The sequence below is a fragment of the Diabrotica undecimpunctata genome, chromosome 2, assembly GCF_040954645.1.
Source record: "Diabrotica undecimpunctata isolate CICGRU chromosome 2, icDiaUnde3, whole genome shotgun sequence".
Taxonomy (NCBI): domain Eukaryota; kingdom Metazoa; phylum Arthropoda; class Insecta; order Coleoptera; family Chrysomelidae; genus Diabrotica; species Diabrotica undecimpunctata.
In genome coordinates this window covers 155,908,252-155,929,407 of record NC_092804.1, presented here as the reverse complement: position 1 = coordinate 155,929,407, position 21,156 = coordinate 155,908,252, and the positions used below count along the sequence as shown (strand labels likewise).

General features: G+C 33.3%; 1 protein-coding gene across 2 annotated transcripts in view; it reads right to left on the bottom strand.

Moving 5' to 3' along the window:
• Positions 1–20,691, bottom strand: part of orb (polyadenylation element binding protein orb) — a 64,401-nt gene extending 43,710 nt beyond the window's left edge. For both annotated transcript variants that reach the window (XM_072523812.1, XM_072523811.1), the window contains exons 1-2: positions 20,534–20,691; positions 5,774–5,897 (exon numbers count right to left, since the gene is read on the bottom strand). In XM_072523812.1, coding sequence (XP_072379913.1) covers positions 5,774–5,897; positions 20,534–20,551 — 142 coding nt within the window. In that variant the 5' untranslated portion in view covers positions 20,552–20,691. The remainder of the gene's footprint in view (positions 1–5,773; positions 5,898–20,533) is intronic.
• Between the last annotated feature and the right edge of the window lie 465 nt (positions 20,692–21,156).

Below are 21,156 nucleotides of genomic sequence, written 5' to 3'. Positions count from 1 at the left end.
GCAGCAACCCATATATTTCGCTGTTCCTCATGATGTGACCCAGGTATTCAATTTTGGCTGTTTTTTTGTAATTAACAACTTTTTTCCTTTTTGTATTCTTAGTAAAACGTCCTGGTTAGTAAAGCTGCGGCCACAACGGCGCACCGCACATCGCATAGTACAACGCCCAGCACCATACCCCGCACCTAGCTTAGCCTTTGCTTTGCACATTAGTGGCCGTATTGACGCACCGTGCACCGCACATTTATTTGGCAATGATAATAAAAATATACAGGTTTCCCCTGGAACGCTCAAATAATGAAGCAAAATGGATACGAGAAAACTTTAAAACTTATTTCGGTAGTCATTAAAATATAATTTATTATACATTTTTATTGTTTTATTTACCTGTTGTTTCACATTCCTCTGCCACTTCTTTCCACAGTTTTGATAAAACCAAACTATTGTGGTGGTTTTGCTTTTTTGTTCCAAATTGGTTCACGAATAAACACACAACTAGTATGAATGTGTTGCTTGTGTGAGTCCATTTCAAATAGGTAAAATAAATAAAATTAGACTTACTCACAATCAATTTAATTTTACTACCAAACGACCGGTTTCGCTTTCTACACTTTGCAAAGCATCTTCAGGTCAAACGGTACAAAGTAAATTAAACGCTAAAATTATAAAAAGCCCATATTAGGGTGCTGTCTTGATCTTTATCTTTATACAGCAGAAGATGCTTTGCGAAGTGAAGAAAGCGAAACCGGTCGTTTGGTAGTAAAAATAAATTGATTGTAAGTCTAATTTTATTTCTTTTACCTACACAACTAATAATTAATTTGTCTTTACCCATTCCTAGAATAATTACTGTGCGAAGTGCGAAGATCAGAAAATACTAAGCTAAGCTCAATTTACGTAGGCGAGGCGTTGGTACCCAGCCATGTGCGAAGGAAGGAGCGGTGCGTCGTTGTGGTCACGCGCATTTACGGCAATGCTTGTATTTACTTTGCTTCAGCGAGGCTATGGTCAAGGTTAGGTGCGGTGCGATGTGCTGTGCGCCGTTGTGGCCGCCACTTAACGTGGTCGGTATAGGATATCTTTAGGATTCTACGATAAAGCCTCATTTCGAAAGCCTCAATTTTCTTACAGGCAGCGTCTGTGAGAGTCCACGACACAACTCCATAAAACAGTATGGGAAAGATATAACATCGTAGTAACCTGATTTTTATGGGTACTGATAAATCGTGGCATTTGATTAGCTTAGCCATTTTTTGAAATGTAGATGTTGCTTTCTTTATCCTAGATTTTATTTTTAGGGAATGGTCCCAATTTTTATTGATGTTCGTACCAAGGTAGGTGTATGTCTTTACCCTTTCTATTGGTTGATCATTCACATTGATTCTTTCAATTTGCTGTTCCTTCTTAGAGATCATCATACATTTTGTTTTCTTAATGTTCAGTGAGAGTCCATATCTCTGACTCACTTCTGTGATTCTATTCATTAACTCCTGGAGGGCTTCCTAACTGTCAGCGAATACCACCGTGTCATCCGCATAGCTGATGTTATTGATACATTCTCCATGAATTCGAATTCCGGCTTCAACATCTACTGCTTCTTGAAAGATTTCCTCAGAGTATATGTTAAATAGAGAGAGAGAGAGAGAGTAACCGACAGAAAGACGTGCAAAATGAAAACAATTACGAGCATCTTAACGAAATGTTGGTGAACACTCTAAAGAAGGCACAGAAGAAGTGCCAAGGAAACAAGGAAAAATGAAAAACTCACAGAAGACACAAGAAACTTAATGCAAAAAAGAAGGGAAATGAAAGATAAGCACACAAAGAACATTCAAGAGCTAAGAAATTTAAACAAAACCATTTAAAAAGCCATTAAGAAAGACATAAGGGCTAATTCATTTACAGATCAATCAAGAACTCCAAAACGTCAATTAAAAGGTTAAACATACTTCTAAATGTACCTATCACATTGACCCATCTTATTCTATTCACAGCAGCTCGAAATAAATCAGTTGACGTTAGACCAGTCCACTTCCTAAGATTGGTCAGTCAGAATATATGTCTACGTCTAGGGCCTCTCTTACCCTTAATCTTGTAGAATCAACTGTAAAAATCGGTATTTATTATTACGTATGATGTGGCCGAAGTAAGCTAATTTTCTGTTCTTTACGGTGTTAATAATTTCGTTGTCTTTTCTTAGGCTCTGGAGAATAGTTCTGTTACTTGTGTGGTGTAGAGTAGAGTAGAGTATTTATTTAACTACATAACATATACAAATATTGTTTGTAGCAAGTAAAAAAAAAACATAGTTTAAAAAAAGGAATATAAAACGTAACTTAAATATATACAAACAAGAACACATATTAAACAGAAAAAGATTTATGGCAAAGTTACGGTAAGCAGTTCAGTGGATGTTCTGCAATGAGTCATATATTCTTCTGAGCAGTATAAACAATGTTTTAGAAGATATTTTTTTATAACTTTATCGAAACTATTACAGCTTAGCTGTTTTATACTTTACTGGTGAAATATTGTAATAGTTATAATTAAGACTATTTTTTTCTGAAAGACTTAATCTACAGCGATTTGTTCGTAGGTAGTGACAGTTTCGCGTATTGTGAACATGGACATCGGACTGCTTTATTAAACGGGCACGTTTTCTGTGAATTTCAGTTAAAACTTGAAATATCAACAGAGTAGGTAGTGGCATAATTTTGAATTTGATAAAGAAAGGTCGGCAGTGTTCTAGATAACTAACCCCTGATAAAATCCTGACAGCTTTCTTTTGTATTCTAAAAATTTGAAGTGCATTTGTTGAATTGCCCCATATAATTACACCATAGTTTAGGTGAGATTCGAATAAAGAAAAATATGTCATTTTTAATGTTTCAAAGTTGACAACCATTGCTAATTGGCGAATAACAAATAATAAACTTGATATTGATCATTGTGTAAATTACTTGCAGATATAACCAAATTTTGATTTTTATCAGAGTTAAGTTTTAGTTTGTTTGCAGCAAACCATGAGCTAGATTTAGTAGAAACTTCAAGACATTTTTAAATCATCATTATTTTTTCCTGATGTACCGTATGTCGTATCATCTGCGAATTGTATGGATTTTTACGGAGATATGAATTTAGGCAAATCGTTGACATAAATAATAAACAAAAGAGGTCCTAAGACCGAACCTTGAGGGACTCCATGTTTTACGGATAGAAAATCGGAGATATAACCTTTAGACACTACCGCCTAGTGTCTGCCACATAGATAAGAATGTATAAGCTTAAGAGGGATACCTTTGATTCCATAGTAATTTAATTTGTGGAGCAAAATGCCGTGTGAAACGCAGTCAAAAGCCTTCGACAAGTCGCAAACACAAATTGCTATGCGATTGCCACGTTCAAGCCCCTCAAACTCCCCATATTGTGACTTGCTAAAGTAATTATTCGTTTTTATCAGTTTTTGAAAAATCACATTTTTTAGGGATAGGTAGTATTTTTGAGTATTTTAGTACTTCCGGAAATACTCCAGTTGATAGAATAAAATAAGATGAGTGAAAAGTGTTAAAACTATTTGGTAAGTTTCTTTTAAAATGTTGCTATTAATTTCGTGAAAGTCCCTACAATTAGAGTTACTAAGAGACTTTAATATTTGAGAGACCTCTTCTTCCATAATGGGACCAAAAAAAGGACTCCGAGCAAGTCCTTGCAAGACTTGCTCGGAGAAGAATAATTTCTATAATTGAAGGGGACATCGACATTAGTAGTGGGGAGAGATGTAATTATATTCTCTGCAATTGTAGTAAAAAATTAATTTATTTGGTCTGGAGGTAGATCAGGCTGTAGCGAACTGAATATTGTATTGTTTCTTTCAAAGTTGACTATTTTCCAGCAGTCTCTAGGTTTATTATTGTAACTAGTAATAAAATCACAGTAAGCTGACTTTTAGGCAAATTGTAATTGGCGATTTAATTCAAATTTTTGTTGTTTATATACTTTGAACAAATCGGGATCCTTAGCTATATAAGCATGTATACTGAAGGACAAGAAAAATAGAATTCAAGATTTACGGAATTATCTGACGAAATAAGGACAAGACTTAGAACCCTCACAGAAAATAAGAGTCACAACATCAGAAAAGCAGACGAAAATCACGGAAATGTATGAAAAATGCTAAAAGCCAAGAAGAATAAAACATAAGATACCGCAAATATTAGATAAAGAAGGAATTCACAGGGGAAGAACAAACCTTAGAAATGGTTAACAAAGAATACAAAAAATAAGAAGAAATTCATTTTTAGTAGATGAAGAAGATAAGAATAAGTCCAACTGAAGTTGTAAAAATTATAAGAAAATTTAAAGAAAACAGAGTTCCAGGAAAGAAAGACAACCACAGTATTGCACGTAAGCAACTCCCAAAAAAAAGTTATATTCAGATTTTGTCTGAAAAATTCGCATTTTATGAGCAACTGGAAACATTCCTCTACTAAAACCAAGGAAGGGCGGAAGAAGACTAGAAAGTTATAGGCCAATATCGCTACTGGAATCCCTAGGAAGAATATTCGAAAAAATCATCTACAAAAGGCTAATGAAACATGCAGAAAGAAAAAAAATCGTACAAGAACACCAATTTTAAGAAAAAGAAGAAATCGCGAATTCCAATTAGCAAGAGTGGTCAGCGACACATAAATACGCTTCAATATGAATCAAAAATCAATAATGGTTATTCTCGACATACAAAAAGCGTACGATACGGTCTGGAATAGAACATTTTAAGTTTAAGCTAACCAAAAGATGTCCAGGATGCAAGAAGTTCGGGAAGGGCAGCAAGAAGTAGTTCAGCAGTATTTTATCGCACATATGTAGCAGAAAAAGAAGACATAGGAATTGTAGAAACATTAGAAAATTATTTAGTATCGGATTTCAAGGATAAATGGAAGATAAAAATAAACGCGGAAAAGACGCAATTTATCATCTTTACGAAGCATAAAAATCCACCAGTAGTAGAACTCAAAACGAGAAAAAACGTAATCCAATCAGAAGATCAAGTACCTAGGAGTTCACCTTGATATAAGACTAACATAAACGAATGATACCCAAGAAGTCAAGAACAGAAACGGCGTGTTTCAGATTAATCGACGGATCGACATGGCAGGGTAGAATATCCAATGCAACCGTCCAGGAAAGATTCCAGTACACACCACTAAGAGAGGTACCTGAGAACAAAACAAGATCCTTTTTCCACCAAGCCACAAGAAGACTTCTAAAGATCAGAGACATCTTCAATAGAAATTGAATCCAGAGGATGTATAGAGAAAAACACAGACTGATTGATTATGTTATCAGGGTCTAGCCAGGTTGCCGAACACAGCCAGTCAGGGAAGTAAGTACGGTACTAAATATAGTAACTACAGAAAAAAGATTTCCAGGAGTCCAAAACAGAGAGAATCAGGTACCCGAAGAGGATGTGCGGTCTCACAAAGCAAGCGGTGCAGAAGCGGAACGCGGAAAAGAAAAAAGAGGGCTAAAATATATATTTTTAAAATGTATATATTATTAGGGCAATATACGTTTTCATTAATTTTTTATTTTTATTTTATTTATTTCAATTTGAGAATTCATAAGTCCTTTATATATATAATAAAAAATTTTAAAAGTTAATACTTGTAGTCTTACATCATAAAAATCATCAAACATATTAAGATATCTGGAAGTAATAAGTATCAGCATTGAGACATATAAACATTTTAATTCTTGTTTCAAATATACTCACCTTTATTTTCTGATAATATTTCTGGTTGATCCAGTAAAGAATTTATAGATCGTTTTTGAAGAATATCTGCGTACCCATGATTTGAAGCGTTAGGACAATCACTGCGCAGCAATGGGCTGTACATCTGCAATAATAAGTTATTACTTCTCTTTGTTCATATTAAACTTAATATAAATATTATTAAAGTAATAAAGAAATATTAGATAATTTACAAATAATATATTAATCCAAGTTTAGGAATAAACTGATATATGACCTATATCCCCGAAAAAATGCAAAACGAGCGCTTAAAGTAGAAAAAATTAACATGAGGCGTAAAGGCCCGTTTTCACATTACGTCTTATTGTACGTTTTGTGGGTCATATAAAACGTACGACAAAATGTACGTTTTGTCCAGTGTATACACACTACGTTTTTCCTTCCGTTTTCTACCTCATTTCTAATTCAGAGTCTTGAGTTGTGTGAAGTTTTTTTAGTGTTTTTTTTTGAAGTTATACTTCTATACGCGCGCTCCACGTTGGAAATTTGTATGGGAGTGAATCTGTGAAATCATTACATATGTAAGATAATGAGTAAGAAAGAGACAGAAGATATATTTTCTCTCTCTTCCTCTCTCGAATATAAAAATGTTCCTTTTGTATATATAACTTAATATTATATATATTATATAAAGATATATATACATATAATATTATACATATAATAAAATATTTATTAATATTATTATTTATGTGATATGTTTTATATTATTTATTAAATATTCATAATTATATTAGTCTTTTTTATTTCAAAATAATAATCTCAATAAATCACTGTATGATCCAGAACTGTCAATTTTGAAATAAATTTATGTTATGTCCTCGGTAGTATAGTAGTCAGTATCCCCGCCTTTCACGCGGGAGACCGGGGTTCCGGGGAGACCATTCCCAGTCGGGGAGGACTTTTTTATTAATATTATTACATTATTGTCATTTTTAAATACTTATGGATATTGTATTTTAATTTGTATTGTATTATTATATGGAATTATGTTGCACTGTATTGTAGTGTATTTTTTATGTATATTATTGTCATTTTTAAATACTTATGAATATTCCAGTATTGTATTATTATATTAATAACAAAAACAATGAATTTTACTGCAGAGTATGTTTAAAAAAATTTTTGCATTCAACTGCTTTCATTCATATATGAAAATAAAAATATACATTTTCATCAAAATATTGATTCAATCCTTCATTGTTAGTAAGTTGTTATTAATTATGTTTCTCTTTCTGTTATGTCTTACCTATAGAATTACATATGTAATGATTGTGCAGATTGACTCCCAAATATATTTGTAACGGCGAATGCGTGTATAGAAGTGTAACTTCCACCGGCAGTCCCACTGGACTGCCACACCCGTTTTTTTTATTATGGAGGAAACACGGCTGCTTTCTTTTATTTTTTCAACTATAAAGACACTACGACTGAGGAAAAGAAGATGAAGAGGGAAAAGACAAGATGGTCAAGAGAGTGGGCTTCTAGAAAGAAGCCAGTATTCCCACGTCTCGTTACTAAAAGAACTGATAGGCGAACCAGATGACTGGCGCAATTATTTGCGAATGGACACCTCAGCCTATTGTCAATTGCTAGAGTTGGTAACACCATACATATTGAAATAAGACACCTCATAAGAAAAGCCATTACACCCCATGAAAGACTCACAGCAACTCTCAGATATCTTACAACAGGACGCAGCGTCAAGGACTTAGAGTTCACAACCATAATATCCAAACCAGCGTTAAGCCAAATAATTCCTGAAACCTGTAATGCAATCTACTTGGTTTTAAAACAGAACTACTTAAAAACTGTTATACAATTCAATAAATTCCCCGAGAAAATCGTGGATGCATTGCCACAAATCTGACATTATTAGGTTTTCTTAAGAAAAATGAAGCGAACTGCAGTGGAACTAGTAGTCAAATAAGTCAAGATCGGACGACTTGTCTGAACATGTATTTTCACGTAACGTTTTATCCTATCAGTTCCAGCAAAACTATGCTTCTCCCATCATTTCTACGATCTGACCTTGGATTTCATTTCGATTCGACAAGACGTACAAGTACGTTTTGCTGTTTACATGCCACCACAGAACAAAAAACTTTATAAGATAACTGAGGAATATGCTAGCGATCTGTCGGTAAAAAATTAAAAAGAATGTGAAAGAAGTTTCTTACGGACCATTTCTATGATAAGTTGAAATAGGGGAAAAGCTCGGGTGCTTTTTTGCGCGTATGTCAGAGCGGGCGCTCATTTGTACAATGAGAAATTCAAACCAGCAAAAAAGTGTGCCATAAATCTTATTTCTGTCGCTTATATATGCCACAGCGCGAGCACCCGTTCTGTCATAAGCTCTTCATTAAATATTAAAAAACAATGTTTTAAAATTATATAAGCCAAAATTCTTATCGGAAAATGATACAACTTGACGAACTTGAATGAAATGATGAACTGATGAACGAAATGATGAACTTGAATTTAGGTCCTTTGTGAATTCAAAAATAATATTTTTTAGTTGTGTTTTTCAGTCATGAAAATTGTAATTTTGCGTTTTTTTCAGTTTTAAATTGTTTATAACTCGAAAACGATCAAGTTTACAGAAAAATTACAAGTGTTTTGTTTAGAATCGTCCAAAAAATATCCAGACCGAAAAAATTTATCGTTACAATTTGTTTAAAATAAATTATTTAAAAAAGTCTAAACAACTTTTCGTCTGGGCGACTTTTGAACGTTATTTTGAGGTACCTCATGATTATGATTATGCAGAAAAATCTCATGGGAATATTTTTCCTAATGAACCAAAGCTTTTCGCGTTGTGTAAAATAGAAACATCGAATTTGAAATGTTTCACGTATAAATGGGCTACATCTAAAAAGTTAAAGAATGAGGTGCAGACAGAGCGGCATTTCAAACAGATTACTAAAATACGGGCAAAACATTTTAATGCAACAGTTGACTCTAACATCAGAAGAATTTCATCATAAAATACCAAACAAAGTAGTATATCAATGTGGTACTCAGTTAGTAGATTAGTAGTCTTAAGATTTTTGTAGGCATTTTAACTTAACATAACTTTATCATTTTTTACACGTTTTAGTGTTTTTTTAATTCACCCATTCGTAATTTTAGGTCCATTTCTACCTCTTGGCTCTATTGACTCCATTCTTTCGTCACCTTCAAATAGCTCTTTTATATATTTTTACATTTTTTTTTTGATTTTTTATCATGTCGTGAAATTTTTGTGATTTTTTAGTATAATTTATTTATTATAATTTAGTTTTTTTAATACATAAATTCTACAATAATTCTTTTACAAAACTTATAATTGTAGTTTCTAGTGTTTTTAATTTTGTACATCTTCCTTGGTCAATTCTAACTCCAGTAAGTTTTAAATATATGGATCTTAGGGCAACAAATTATTCAATATTTTATTTTCATCTTAGTTCATTTATTTTTTTTAATCATTTGTTAAAATATTGGCAATAGTGCAACCTCTTTGGTTTATACACTTTTCTGCGCATACTTTACTAAACATTTTGAACATTTCTGAGCTTTCATATCAACATTGGAAATCCATCAATACCCGTTAATTTTTAAGGTGACTTAAAATTAACGGGTTATTTTCGTAGCCTTTTAAAAACTTAATGGTAAATTGAATACTCCCTTTTTCTAATGAGATCAGGAAACATATTCTTCTTCTTTGTGTGCTGTCCTTGTTTTCAAGCGCTGGCTATCACCGTATTAAGAAGCTTAAATGTTTCTCGATCGGCGACCTCGACTTCTCAAATTCCTCGACCGTTCAACCTGTTTATTGTCTAATATTCGGTGCCAGTATAGTTGTTTTATTCTGACCAGGCGCTTTCCTTCGATTTTGCCCTGAATGATCAACTGGAGTAAGCGATATTTAGGTCCTCTCATTATATGGACGAAGTAGTGGACTTTTCTCATTTTGATGATGTTGATCAATTCTCGCTCTATGTGCACGGTCCACACCCACAAATTATACATCTACCTTTATTTATTGTCATATCATCATCATCATTGGTGCTACAGCCCTATAAAAGAGCCTCTACCTTCCCAAGTCTATTACGCCAGTCAGTTCTATCCATTGCCAACTGATGCCTATTTGTCTACCATCCTCATCTACACCATCCCTCCATCTGAGTTTTGGCCTACCCCTACTTCTACTTCCCACAGTTTGTGACATAAGGATTCTTCTAGGAGGGTTGTTCTGATGTGATCTTGCCAGATGTCCTGCCCATCTTAGTCTTCCTATTTTTATAAAAGATACTACGTCTTTACCACCAAATATATGTTTATATCTGTGATATATCTCGTAGTTGTACCTCCTTCTCCAAATACCATTTCTTCTCAGGATCCTTCGTTCAAATATAAGCAGGAGATTTTCATCTGCCTTGGAAATGGTCCATGTCTCCGACCCATATGTCAACACTGGTTGTATAAGGGTTTTGCATATAGTTACTTTTGTTTTTTGGCTTAAGTTTCTGCTTCTCGTATGTCTACTCAGTCCAAAATAGCATTTGTTTGCTAGGATTATTTTTCCTAAGCCTAAGTATGTGAATTTGTCCACCACTTCAAAGGTAGACTTATCAATTGATGCCATTATCTTAGTTTTCTCCTCATTTACTTGCAGACTCATATTTTTTGAGGCGTTTGACAAGGTGGTATACATTTCTTCTAGCTTTCGTGTTGTGCGGGCAACTAGGTCAACATCATCAGCATATACCAAAATTTGGGATGATTTATTAAAAATGTTTCCTCTGTTGTCTATTTGGGCATCCCTGACCGCCTTTTCCAGAGCTATGTTGAAAAGAAGACACGCCAGCGCATCTCCCCCAACATGCGTTTCAAATGCCTGTGATTGTTCGCCCTGTATTTCGACTTTGGAAATAACTTTACGCATTGTAGCTTTAACCAATCTTATCAGTTTATCGGGGATGTGGAATTCATCCATGGCTTCATACAATTTATTTCTTAGGGTACTATCATAGGCCGATTTAAAATCTACGAAAAGATGCTATGTGTCGATATTGAATTCATTGGTTTTTCCAGTATTTGCCTTATCACAAAGATCTGGTCTGTTGTTGCTGTATTAAGGAGGGTTATTCTCCTATAGTTTCTACATTCCAATTGATCGCCCTTTTTGTGTAGCGGGAAAACGATTCCAATATATATATATATATATATATATATATATATATATATATATATATATATATATATATATATATATATATGATTAGTCAGAGTAGCACCTCCACATTTTATAAGTATAAGTTCCGCGGGTATACCATCACTTCCTGGAGATATATTTTTTTTTTTTGATGTTTTATTGCACCCTGTACTTCCTGAATTGATGGATGCTCCAATGGTGTATTGTTGTTTGTTCCTGGGGGTGGTTTATTTGGATCTTCTACTTCGATAGTAAGTAGTTCTTTATAGTGTTCCACCCACCTTTTCAATACTTCTTCTTTTGTATTGAGTATATGCCCCTCCTTATCCTTATATAGTCCGATCCTTGGTTTAAATTCTTTTCTTGCTATATTTAGATTTTTTAGAATTTTCTTGTTTGATTTTCCTTTTTTAATGCCAGAAGTTCTTCCAATATTCTATTTTCATAAGTTCACTTTTTTCTCCAAAGGATGTACTTCTTTTCTTTTCTGAGATCTTTATATATTTGTTCTTTTTCTCGGGTTCTTCTTTGCTGCATCGGTTTATATGCATTGTTCTTTCTTCTTGTAATGTCCTCGCACTCAGCATCGAACCACTCATTGCGTGGTGGTGGTCTTTGCGGAACTAGAATGTTATTTGCTGCGTCTTTAATGTAATTTTTACACATTTCCCATTGTTCAATAATTGTTAGATTCTCTTTAGTTATGTAGTTAGTTTCGATATAGTTTTGAAACCTTTCTACCGTTTGCGGGTTTTTGAGGGGTTCAATATTAAGGCGCCTTGTTTTGGTACTTCTCGCCTTCTTCGCATTTGAGATTCTAGCCCGAATTCTTATGCCAACTAGAAAAAATTTTGAATCGATATTGGCGCCTCGATAGGTGCGGACATCCATAAGGTTGGAGAAGAGTCTAGCATCTATGATCACATGATCAATTTGGTTGTTCGTTAATCCATCAGGCGAGATCCAAGTCACCATATGTATTTTTTTGTGTAGAAAACATGTGCTTCCTTCGATCATGTTCTTTGAGGCTGCGAAGGTGACTGCTCGGTGTCCATTTATTGTCATATAGCTATCCTTTTAATAAATAATTGAATAAATTAACACACATTTCTAAAATAAACCTATTGAATAAATGTAAATAACTTTTAAATAATATAAAAAATCACTTTCTTTTTTAACAAACAATTACACAATACCTACATCCTATTTCATTTGTTAGTATCTCTCCCTTCAAGAACTTCCCCTTTAATTGTCAAACAGTTACAATAAAGCCGATGATCCATCACCAGCAATCCGGGATAGTTTGAACTACGTTTTCCAAATCACTAATTAATAATGCTTATACCGGCATTATTTAATTTACCAGGTACCGTTAGACCTGAAGATGCATAGCAAATTGTAGTATGCGAAACAGGGCGTTGCGTTGGTGAGATTGACCGATTTCAATTTTTCAAATTGCGTTTGAAAGATTGAGCGTGATATGTAAAAGAATTTTCGACTATTTAAAGTGCTTATTTTGGACCCAACATAATTTTGTAAATTTGCAATTTTTTGCGGACTCTGGATATCAAAATTATTATGCAAAAACTATTAAACCGATCCTAACGAAATTTAGCGAATAGACGTTTCACTCCTATTATAAAGTATTTAAAAAGAAAAACTCGATTTGTTTGCACTTTTTTTCAATTAACATTAAATTTTTAATTTCTAGCTAGTCAAATTATGTAAAATTAAAAATCGAAACTTTTACCTTGTATAATTTTTTGTGTATGAATAAAATCTCTCGAGTTATTGGCAAAAATATGGGCGAAAAAAGCAAAATTTTTTTTAGCGACTGGTGATGCATTTAAGTCTCTGGAGTATCTGTTCGAGTTCCAGAAACAACAGAAAATTTTCCAGCAAAAATTTCCAAAATAACCTAATCTAACAGCAGACCACAATACACGTTTTCACACGCCATGCCAGCTAGTTGGCTGCTGAGCAAGGAAAATTTTATGTGTACTTGACGACCAGCGCACTCGTCGACTCGCCGGTTTTTTACAAGCCGGCTTGTTAGCATGTAAACTCGCCCCGTGTAGTTGAGCCTTTAGAAGACTATTCATATCACATTAATGAGAAAATACTTACTCCCTCTCCAAATTTCTATCAGTTAATATTGTTTATAAATTTTAACAGATTTCTCGATAAATATTGGTAAATCCACTCAACTAAAAAATTTATAGAAACTGCCGTTTTAATAAATATACCCTATATACGCTTCTTGTAGTAATATGTCCGGTGCAGAAAATCCCATATAGTTTAAGTGAGACGTAAAAGTGCTAGTATATCTTTAACAGGGCTATCTGGACCGTGATATTGTTAAATAAACCGCTATGATAGAATGATTTGTGTTAGCCGATCTACTGAGTAGAACAATATCTTCTGTCCGTATTTACATCGAGGCTTACTCGTTCGTTTGAAGAACTAATTAATTTTTCATTTAATTATTACGGTTGTTGACTGTAACTTCGAAATCTTTTCCTTTCTTTATGTATGCTTATAGCATCGCCTTTCCGTGATAAATGACTACCCTAAATAGTTCGTGAACTGTTTATTTTCGTGTAAAGAAAGACGTAACAAAATTTTTATTACCTAGAACAATATTTACTGTTGCAACATTAACATTTTATTATTAGTTAGAATATATAACTTCCATAAATATCTTCGAGGATAAACTAGTAAATATTTTATTCGAATTTGGGAAATGAAATATAAATAGATTATTTATAATCAATCATTCATTATATTTTAACTAAGAAAGAACGCAGAAACAAGAAATGTCTAAACCAATTTAATTATGTGAATCTTCTTCTTCTTAGTGTGCTTCATTATTTAAGGATCATCATGGTTTACCAGTTTACTCTGTCTGCAGAAGTTCTGAAAAGTTCTATTGTTATTTTTCTATCCCACTGCTTTAAAGTTTTCAACCAGGACGTGCATCATCTCCCCGGTCCTCTTTTTCCTTCCACCTTCCATTCTATAACCAATCGCATCAACTCATATTTTTCATTTCTTAGTATGAGACCAAAGTTACTCATTTTTCTTTCCTTCATAGTTTTGAGTATTCCTTTTTCTTTTTTGATCTTTCTTAAGGTTTCCGTGTCTGTTACGTTCTTCTTTTTCTTCTTCTTCTTCCTCTTTATAAGCAATTCTTTTGCCGATTGGCGACTTATCTCTTGCTATTTTGACGACACGAGTCTCCTCGATTCTGCTTATGTGGTTATTCCATTCTTTTTTTATATTTTGTGTCCATTCATTTATACACTGTACATTACATTTTCTTCTAATGTCCTCACATTTTGATGTTTCTGATGTCTTCACTTGTTTCTGATTCTTAACTTCATCTTAATGTGTCTGTTTCGCCATATAGTGTTATTAAGGCATCCTGACAGTCTATTTGCTTTTTGTACTTGATCTCTCACTTCTTTGTCCAGGTCTCCATAGCTGGACAGTGTAATTCTCAGGTATTTTATTTCCATTACTTGTTCAATACTGATGCCATCAATTTCTATTTTACATCTGGTTGGTTCTTGGCTGACTACTATTGCTTTAGTTTTCTGAGATGAGATTGTCATATTAAATTCTTTTGTTCTTATGTTAAATCTGTGGACCAGTCTTTGCAGACTATCTTCATCTTTGGCCATCAATATTACGTCGTCTGCGTAACAGAGTATTTTTATTTTTTGTTTCCCATTCTGTATTCTCTTCCTTTGTAAACGTTTTTGATGATTTCATCCATGATTAAATTGAAGAGCATGGGGCTCACTGAATCCCCTTGTCTTATTCCGCTGCCTATTTCTATAGGTTCTGTAAGTTGTCCATCTATTCTGACTTTCATTTTGTTGTTTTGGTAGATGTTTTCGATAGTTTTTATAATATTTAGGAAAACTTCTCTACTATACAGAAGATGGATTACATCTTTGAGTCTTACTCTGTCTATTAATTCTGGTCTATTATACTCTAGTGATTTCTCAGTAATTTGCTTTATAACGAATATTGCATTATGTACACGATCTTCCACTACGAAAACCCTGTCGTTCATTTGCTAAACTTATCCTCTGATTTATTAGCACTTGTAAAATTTTAGTTGTAAGTTTTAGGGTAGTATTTAACAAGTTTATACCTCTGTAGTTTTCTGGCTGTTTTTTATCTCCTTTTTTGAATAGTAGAATTAGTTCGCTAGTTCTCCATTCTTCCGATATTTTATTGTGTTTTATAATTTTATTAATTAATGTTGTTAGTTGTTCAGTCATTGCTGCTCCACAATATTTCAGTAATTCGTTTGGTATCCCGTCTTTACCTGTTGCTTTTCTGTTCTTCAGCTTTTTAAGTATTTTCCGAACTTTCTGTACATTTATATTAAGTTCTTCATTTGTGGTAATTTCTGATGTTTCCGGTTCTAGCGTCGTTTGTTCTTCCGTATCGAGCTTTTTTAGGTAGTCAATCCACGCATCCTTTTGTATGTGTTTTGGTTCTATTAGTTCCTTTACCTCCGTTCTTTGACCTCTTATAAAGCGCCATATTTCCTTTTGCAGACCGTAAAAATCATGTTCCATCTCTTTCGAAAAGCCTTCCCAGTGATCATTTTTTATTTTTCCTATAAGTGCATATATTTCGTTTCTAATTGTCTTGAAATTATGGCATGCCTCTAGTGTTTTGGTTGACATGTATTTCAGGTAAGCTTTTTTCTTTTCGTTGTTCTTCGATAGTGTTTTTCTATCGACAAGGGTATGCAACAGTGGTATGTGTTGAGCGAGTGGATTATGAGACACGCTTTAGAGAATTGGCAAGGAGGAATTACCAGCAATGGCACAAAAATTAGTAACATTCGATACGCTGATGATACCACCCACATCGTTGCCTCCAAAGAAAAACTAGAAGAAATCATACAATACATACGAGTTGAAGAAATAAGTTGGATTCGGTGTCCAAAACCAAAATACTGATAGAACCTAAATAATTTAAATAAGAAAATCTATAGCATCAAAGCAGTTAACTTATCTCGGTTTCTTAATAACTAACAAATTTAAAAAAGATTTGGAAAAAAGTCGTCATATAACGCCGCTTATCATCAAAGTCCGAATAGTTAAAAAGTATTTATTCCCAATATGCCTCTATGCATCTGAATGTTGGACAATAAAACAAACAGATATAAAGAAAATAGATGCCTTTGAGATGTATTGCTGGTGTCGAATGTAAAGAGTGTCCTGGACTGAGAAAATGATTGAACCCTTTGCTATTCAATTAAATCGGAGATGAAATCATTAAAAGCATCATTAAAAAACAGGGTACCTACCGAGTGGAGAACACATATCATAATATATTCTCTTAACCATTCAAAGCAATATTGATTGACGCAATATTTTAAGGAATTTAATATGAGAATTTCAACCCAAAAAACCGAAACAATTGTAATTAGTAAAAAATCACTTGGGTGTAAATTAGAAATTGACGGCGACAACATTTAGCAAATAAAGGCAGAAGATGTGGAGAGCACAAGGAAAAATCGAATACAAAAGACCAGTAGGTTGTGAGAATGCCTTACTAGCATTAATAACACCGTATGGCGAAGCTACCAAATTAAACTAAAATGAAATAAAAAACATGATAGAAAATACGATGAGTACGAAGTGAGGATATCAGAAGAAAAAGTAATGTACAGAAAAATAATGTAAGGTACAAAAAAGTGGATAAGCAAATAAAATATATAATTAAGCAAGCAAAAGAAGAATGGTTAAATGAACAATGTGCAGAAATAGAAAAATATTAGAAACATAATAATTTTAACACATACATTAGACAATTAACTCACAATAGAAAAAGAAAACGGGGAATACTGAAAGATACAAAGGGGAAACTAGTGTTGAAAATTAATGAAAAATTAAAGAGGTGGACAGAATAGATCAATGAGTTGTTGAAAGATAATAGAACAAAACAGATGGAAATAGAAGTAGAAGATGATGTGGTTTTTAAGATATTTAAAGAGGAAATTAAAATAGTATTAAAACAACAGTATTAAAAATGGCAAAAGCAGTAAGTCCACACCAAATCCTAGTAGGATGTTTAAAATGCATAAATTATGAAACGTTATACATTAAAGTAGATTTGTTTAATACAATATATAAAACAGGATATATACCCAAACAATGATTACTCTCCACATTTTGCGGTATGTAAAGGCTCGGCGGGCAGCGATCCAGTTATCGTCGAGGCGATCTGCGATATTGGGACGTCACATATTACGCGATATATTTGTGAGCGATACAGTATACTGGTCGAACAGGTCGTGTTAGTTTTTATTCTCAAAAAGAATATATATATATATATATATATATATATATATATATATATATATATATATATATATATATATATATATATAGATCAAACGAAAGATGGGAAAGCAACAGGATGCGATGAAATACCAGTCGAATTTTTAAAAGTTTTTAACGAGAACAACCTGAATGTAGTATTGGAACTGTTTAATAAGATATACGATACTGGTCAAATTCCATCGGGCTGGTTGAAATCTACATTTGTGCCCCTTCCCAAGAAACCGAATTCTAAGACGTGTAGTGAATATCGCCTTATAAGTTTAATGAGTCACGCCCTTAAAGTTTTCTTGCGTATTATCCATTACAGAATACGAGAAAAATTAGAACACAGCATAAGTAAAACACAGTTCGGTTTTAGATGCGGTTTTGGAACTCGAGAGCCGCTCTTTGCAATACAAGTCTTGATTCAAAAGTGTCTGGATCAACAGAAAGATGTTTACGCCTGTTTTATCGACTATGAGAAAGCATTCGATACTATCAAACTTGACAAACTCATAGAACTATTACATCTTACCGTACTTGACACTAAGGACATCCAGATTATAAAAAATCTATATTGGAATCAAACGGCCCACATGAAGAATGGGCATATGGTGAGTGAAAACGTAACCATTTCGAGAGGAATTAGACAGGGCTGTATTCTTTCGCAACTGCTTTTCAACCTGTACACGGAACAAATACTTCTAGAGGCACTGGAAGAGTACAACGAGGCATCAAGATTAATGGCGTACCAATAAGTAAGTTATACTGGCCGATAACATCGAAGATTTACAGATGATGCTAAATAAAGTAAATACAACTGGCAACCAATTTGGACTGAAGATCAATAGAAAGACAACTAAATTTATGGTGATCAGTAAAAAGAACATTCAACATATCGACCTGAATATTAAAGCCGAACGTATTGAAAGAGTACACCGATTTAAATATCTGGGATATACAGTAAATGATGAGTGGGACCCAGACGTAGAGATTAAGATCCGAATTGAAATAGCAAGATCCAAATTCATCAAAATGAGAAAGCTCTTAAGCAACCGCCACCTAAACCGATGGCGCGCCACGAAATGCTACCTACGTACTCTCTACGCTACTTTACGGAGTTGAAGGGTGGACGTTAACAACAGCAACTATAAAGAATTTAGCGGCTCTAGAAATGTGGCTGTATCGACTCATACTGAGAATACCTTGGACGGACAGAGTGACCAACACAGAGGTATTAAGACGAATGGGTAAAGAGGTGGAATTGTTAACAACTGTTAAAAGGAGGAAAGCGTCATACCTGGGCCATGTGTTCCGTAATGATAAGTACAGTCTGCTACAGCTTATCGTGGAAGGCAAGATTGAAGGTAGAAGAGGTTTGGGTAGAAAGAAGAAATCCTGGCTGAGAAACTTGAGAGAATGGTTTCAAATACCAGAAGCTGCGAACATAATACATGCGGCACAAAACAGAGAAACCTATCGTTTGATGGTCGCCAACCTTCGGTAGAAGACTGCACATAAAGAAGGTCGATTTCATCTCTAAAAAATAAAAAGCAACCAACGGCACAACTCCAATTTTAAAGTGAAGAGTAAGTATAACCTAAATCCAAATTTCCATACAAATCAGTGGAGACAACGTAATCAATGACATTGTTTTAATTATAACTAATCTATCTGGGGAGATTTAGGGGTCAAACTGTGATAAAATCTTAAATTATGTTATTTAATTTTAATTTGACATTCATTTACTTCATTAAAAAATGATTTGAAATAATTACTCGCTTTAATTTAGAAGAATACGATTTTTTTCTAGTAGGTGTAGTTTTCACGACTAAAAAATAAAAATCAACCAACGGTAGATCCAAAAGTCCAAACTAAGTGGAGGGTAAGTAGAATCTTAATCCAAATTTTCATGTAATCCGGTAGTGACACGGAAAATTACACAGTATTTCACGTTCATTTAATGGACTATAAATAAGCTACAGGGATTTGAAATGTGGTGTTACAGAAGGATGGCTGTAATAGCATGAACACAAAACAAAAAGAACACAGAAGTATTCCGAGAAATGGGCACAGAATACGAAATAATAAATACAATAAAAATAAGAAAGTTACAATATCTGAGACAAGTAATGAGGGGACAGTGCTATGAAATGCTAAGATTGATAATACAGGGAAAGATACGAGGAGGAAGGGGTATAGGTAGGAGAGTGTCATGGTTGAAAAATTTAAGGGACTGGTTTAGACGCAGTGCAATAGAACTCTTCAGAGCAGCGGTAGATAGAGTAAAGATAGTGATGATGACATTCAACCTCTGATTGGAAGATGGCACTTAAAGAAGAAAATCAAGAAAGCAGGTAAAAATTGCCACACGGTAGAAGTATCAACCAACTGAGCCAAAAAATTGAATGACTTGCTTATGGAAAGGAAGAATAATAAGAAGAAGAACGAATAACTAAAATAAAAGTGCAAAAAGAAGAAAAAGTCAAATCAAAATGGATCAATGAGTAAAATAAGTAATATTAAAAACAAAATAAAAATTTAAATACATCATTTTGTGAAGGGAAATGGTCTAAAAAGAAAATAAAGTAGGGAAACGTTTAATAGGTATACGATATATAAAACGAACAGCAGACAAAACAATGACATTGTCTCTTCTTATAAAAAAGTCATCAACCAATGTATTATGATACTGCAACAATTTATATTGAGTTTCTACAAGTAAAAAAAAGTTTTACCACTGATCAATAAAAAGTCGATTCTTAACATCCAAAAATGCATATTAAATGTTTTTTTATTTAATTAATGGCTTTGGATAACTTGATCCATTCAGTCACGATAATATAATATTACATGTTGGTCTACAAAGTTTTTAATGTTGCCCATATTTGAGGCAATAGACACATTTTAAAGGTTACTTTTTATATGTAAATTATCAAATATAATATTTACCTTATCAAAAACAAATTTTTACGCCTTTTAAATTCTAAAATTATAAAATTAACGCATAAAACCAGTTTTTCCCAGCCGCCTCTACTCAACATTTTAGAGACGTTTGCAAAATTGCAGGTACTTATCAACTATATTGACAAAAATAATAAATAACACCCTTTAAATCACAAGATTTTTTTATTTTGAATTTGCATAGCTATTCTTATAACAAGTCCTTACCTTTTGTAATGCAGGCATGGCGATAACTTAAAACTAGAAACAGATTAATAGAGTCCATATATAAAAGAATTATTCAGTTTAAATAAAAATCTGCACAACACAATCACATTACAATTTAGCACGGAATTCTACACAAAATAAGGAAACTGCTAAAGAAGTTTTAAGATTTCTCGATTAAGAGGGGAGTGGATTCACTTTATTGGCTGTTTTGGTTCGGAAGGGGAATTGCACGTGGACTTCTTTTGTAAATGAAGCGTGCCCAACAATGCGTACAAAAAATACACAAAAACTAAGCTCTTATCGCCTGTGTTCTATTAATATGTTTAATTTTAACGTTATGGATAGTTTTAAATTTTATATAATATACATTATTTTTCGATATATTTATTACAATAATTTAAACACATAGGTATACAATAAAATATGGATTAGTTGTACTTGTGTTATTTTGGAAAGGCTTTTTAAGAACTATTTAAACACGACTCGGGTTTTTAACGACAGTTATTTTGGTGTCATTTATTTGGCAAATATACGGGTGAAACTATAATTATTATTAGTATATCTTTTTGTTATTCCGACACATTCTGTAATTATAGAATGCCGAATTATAGCAAAAGATGAAT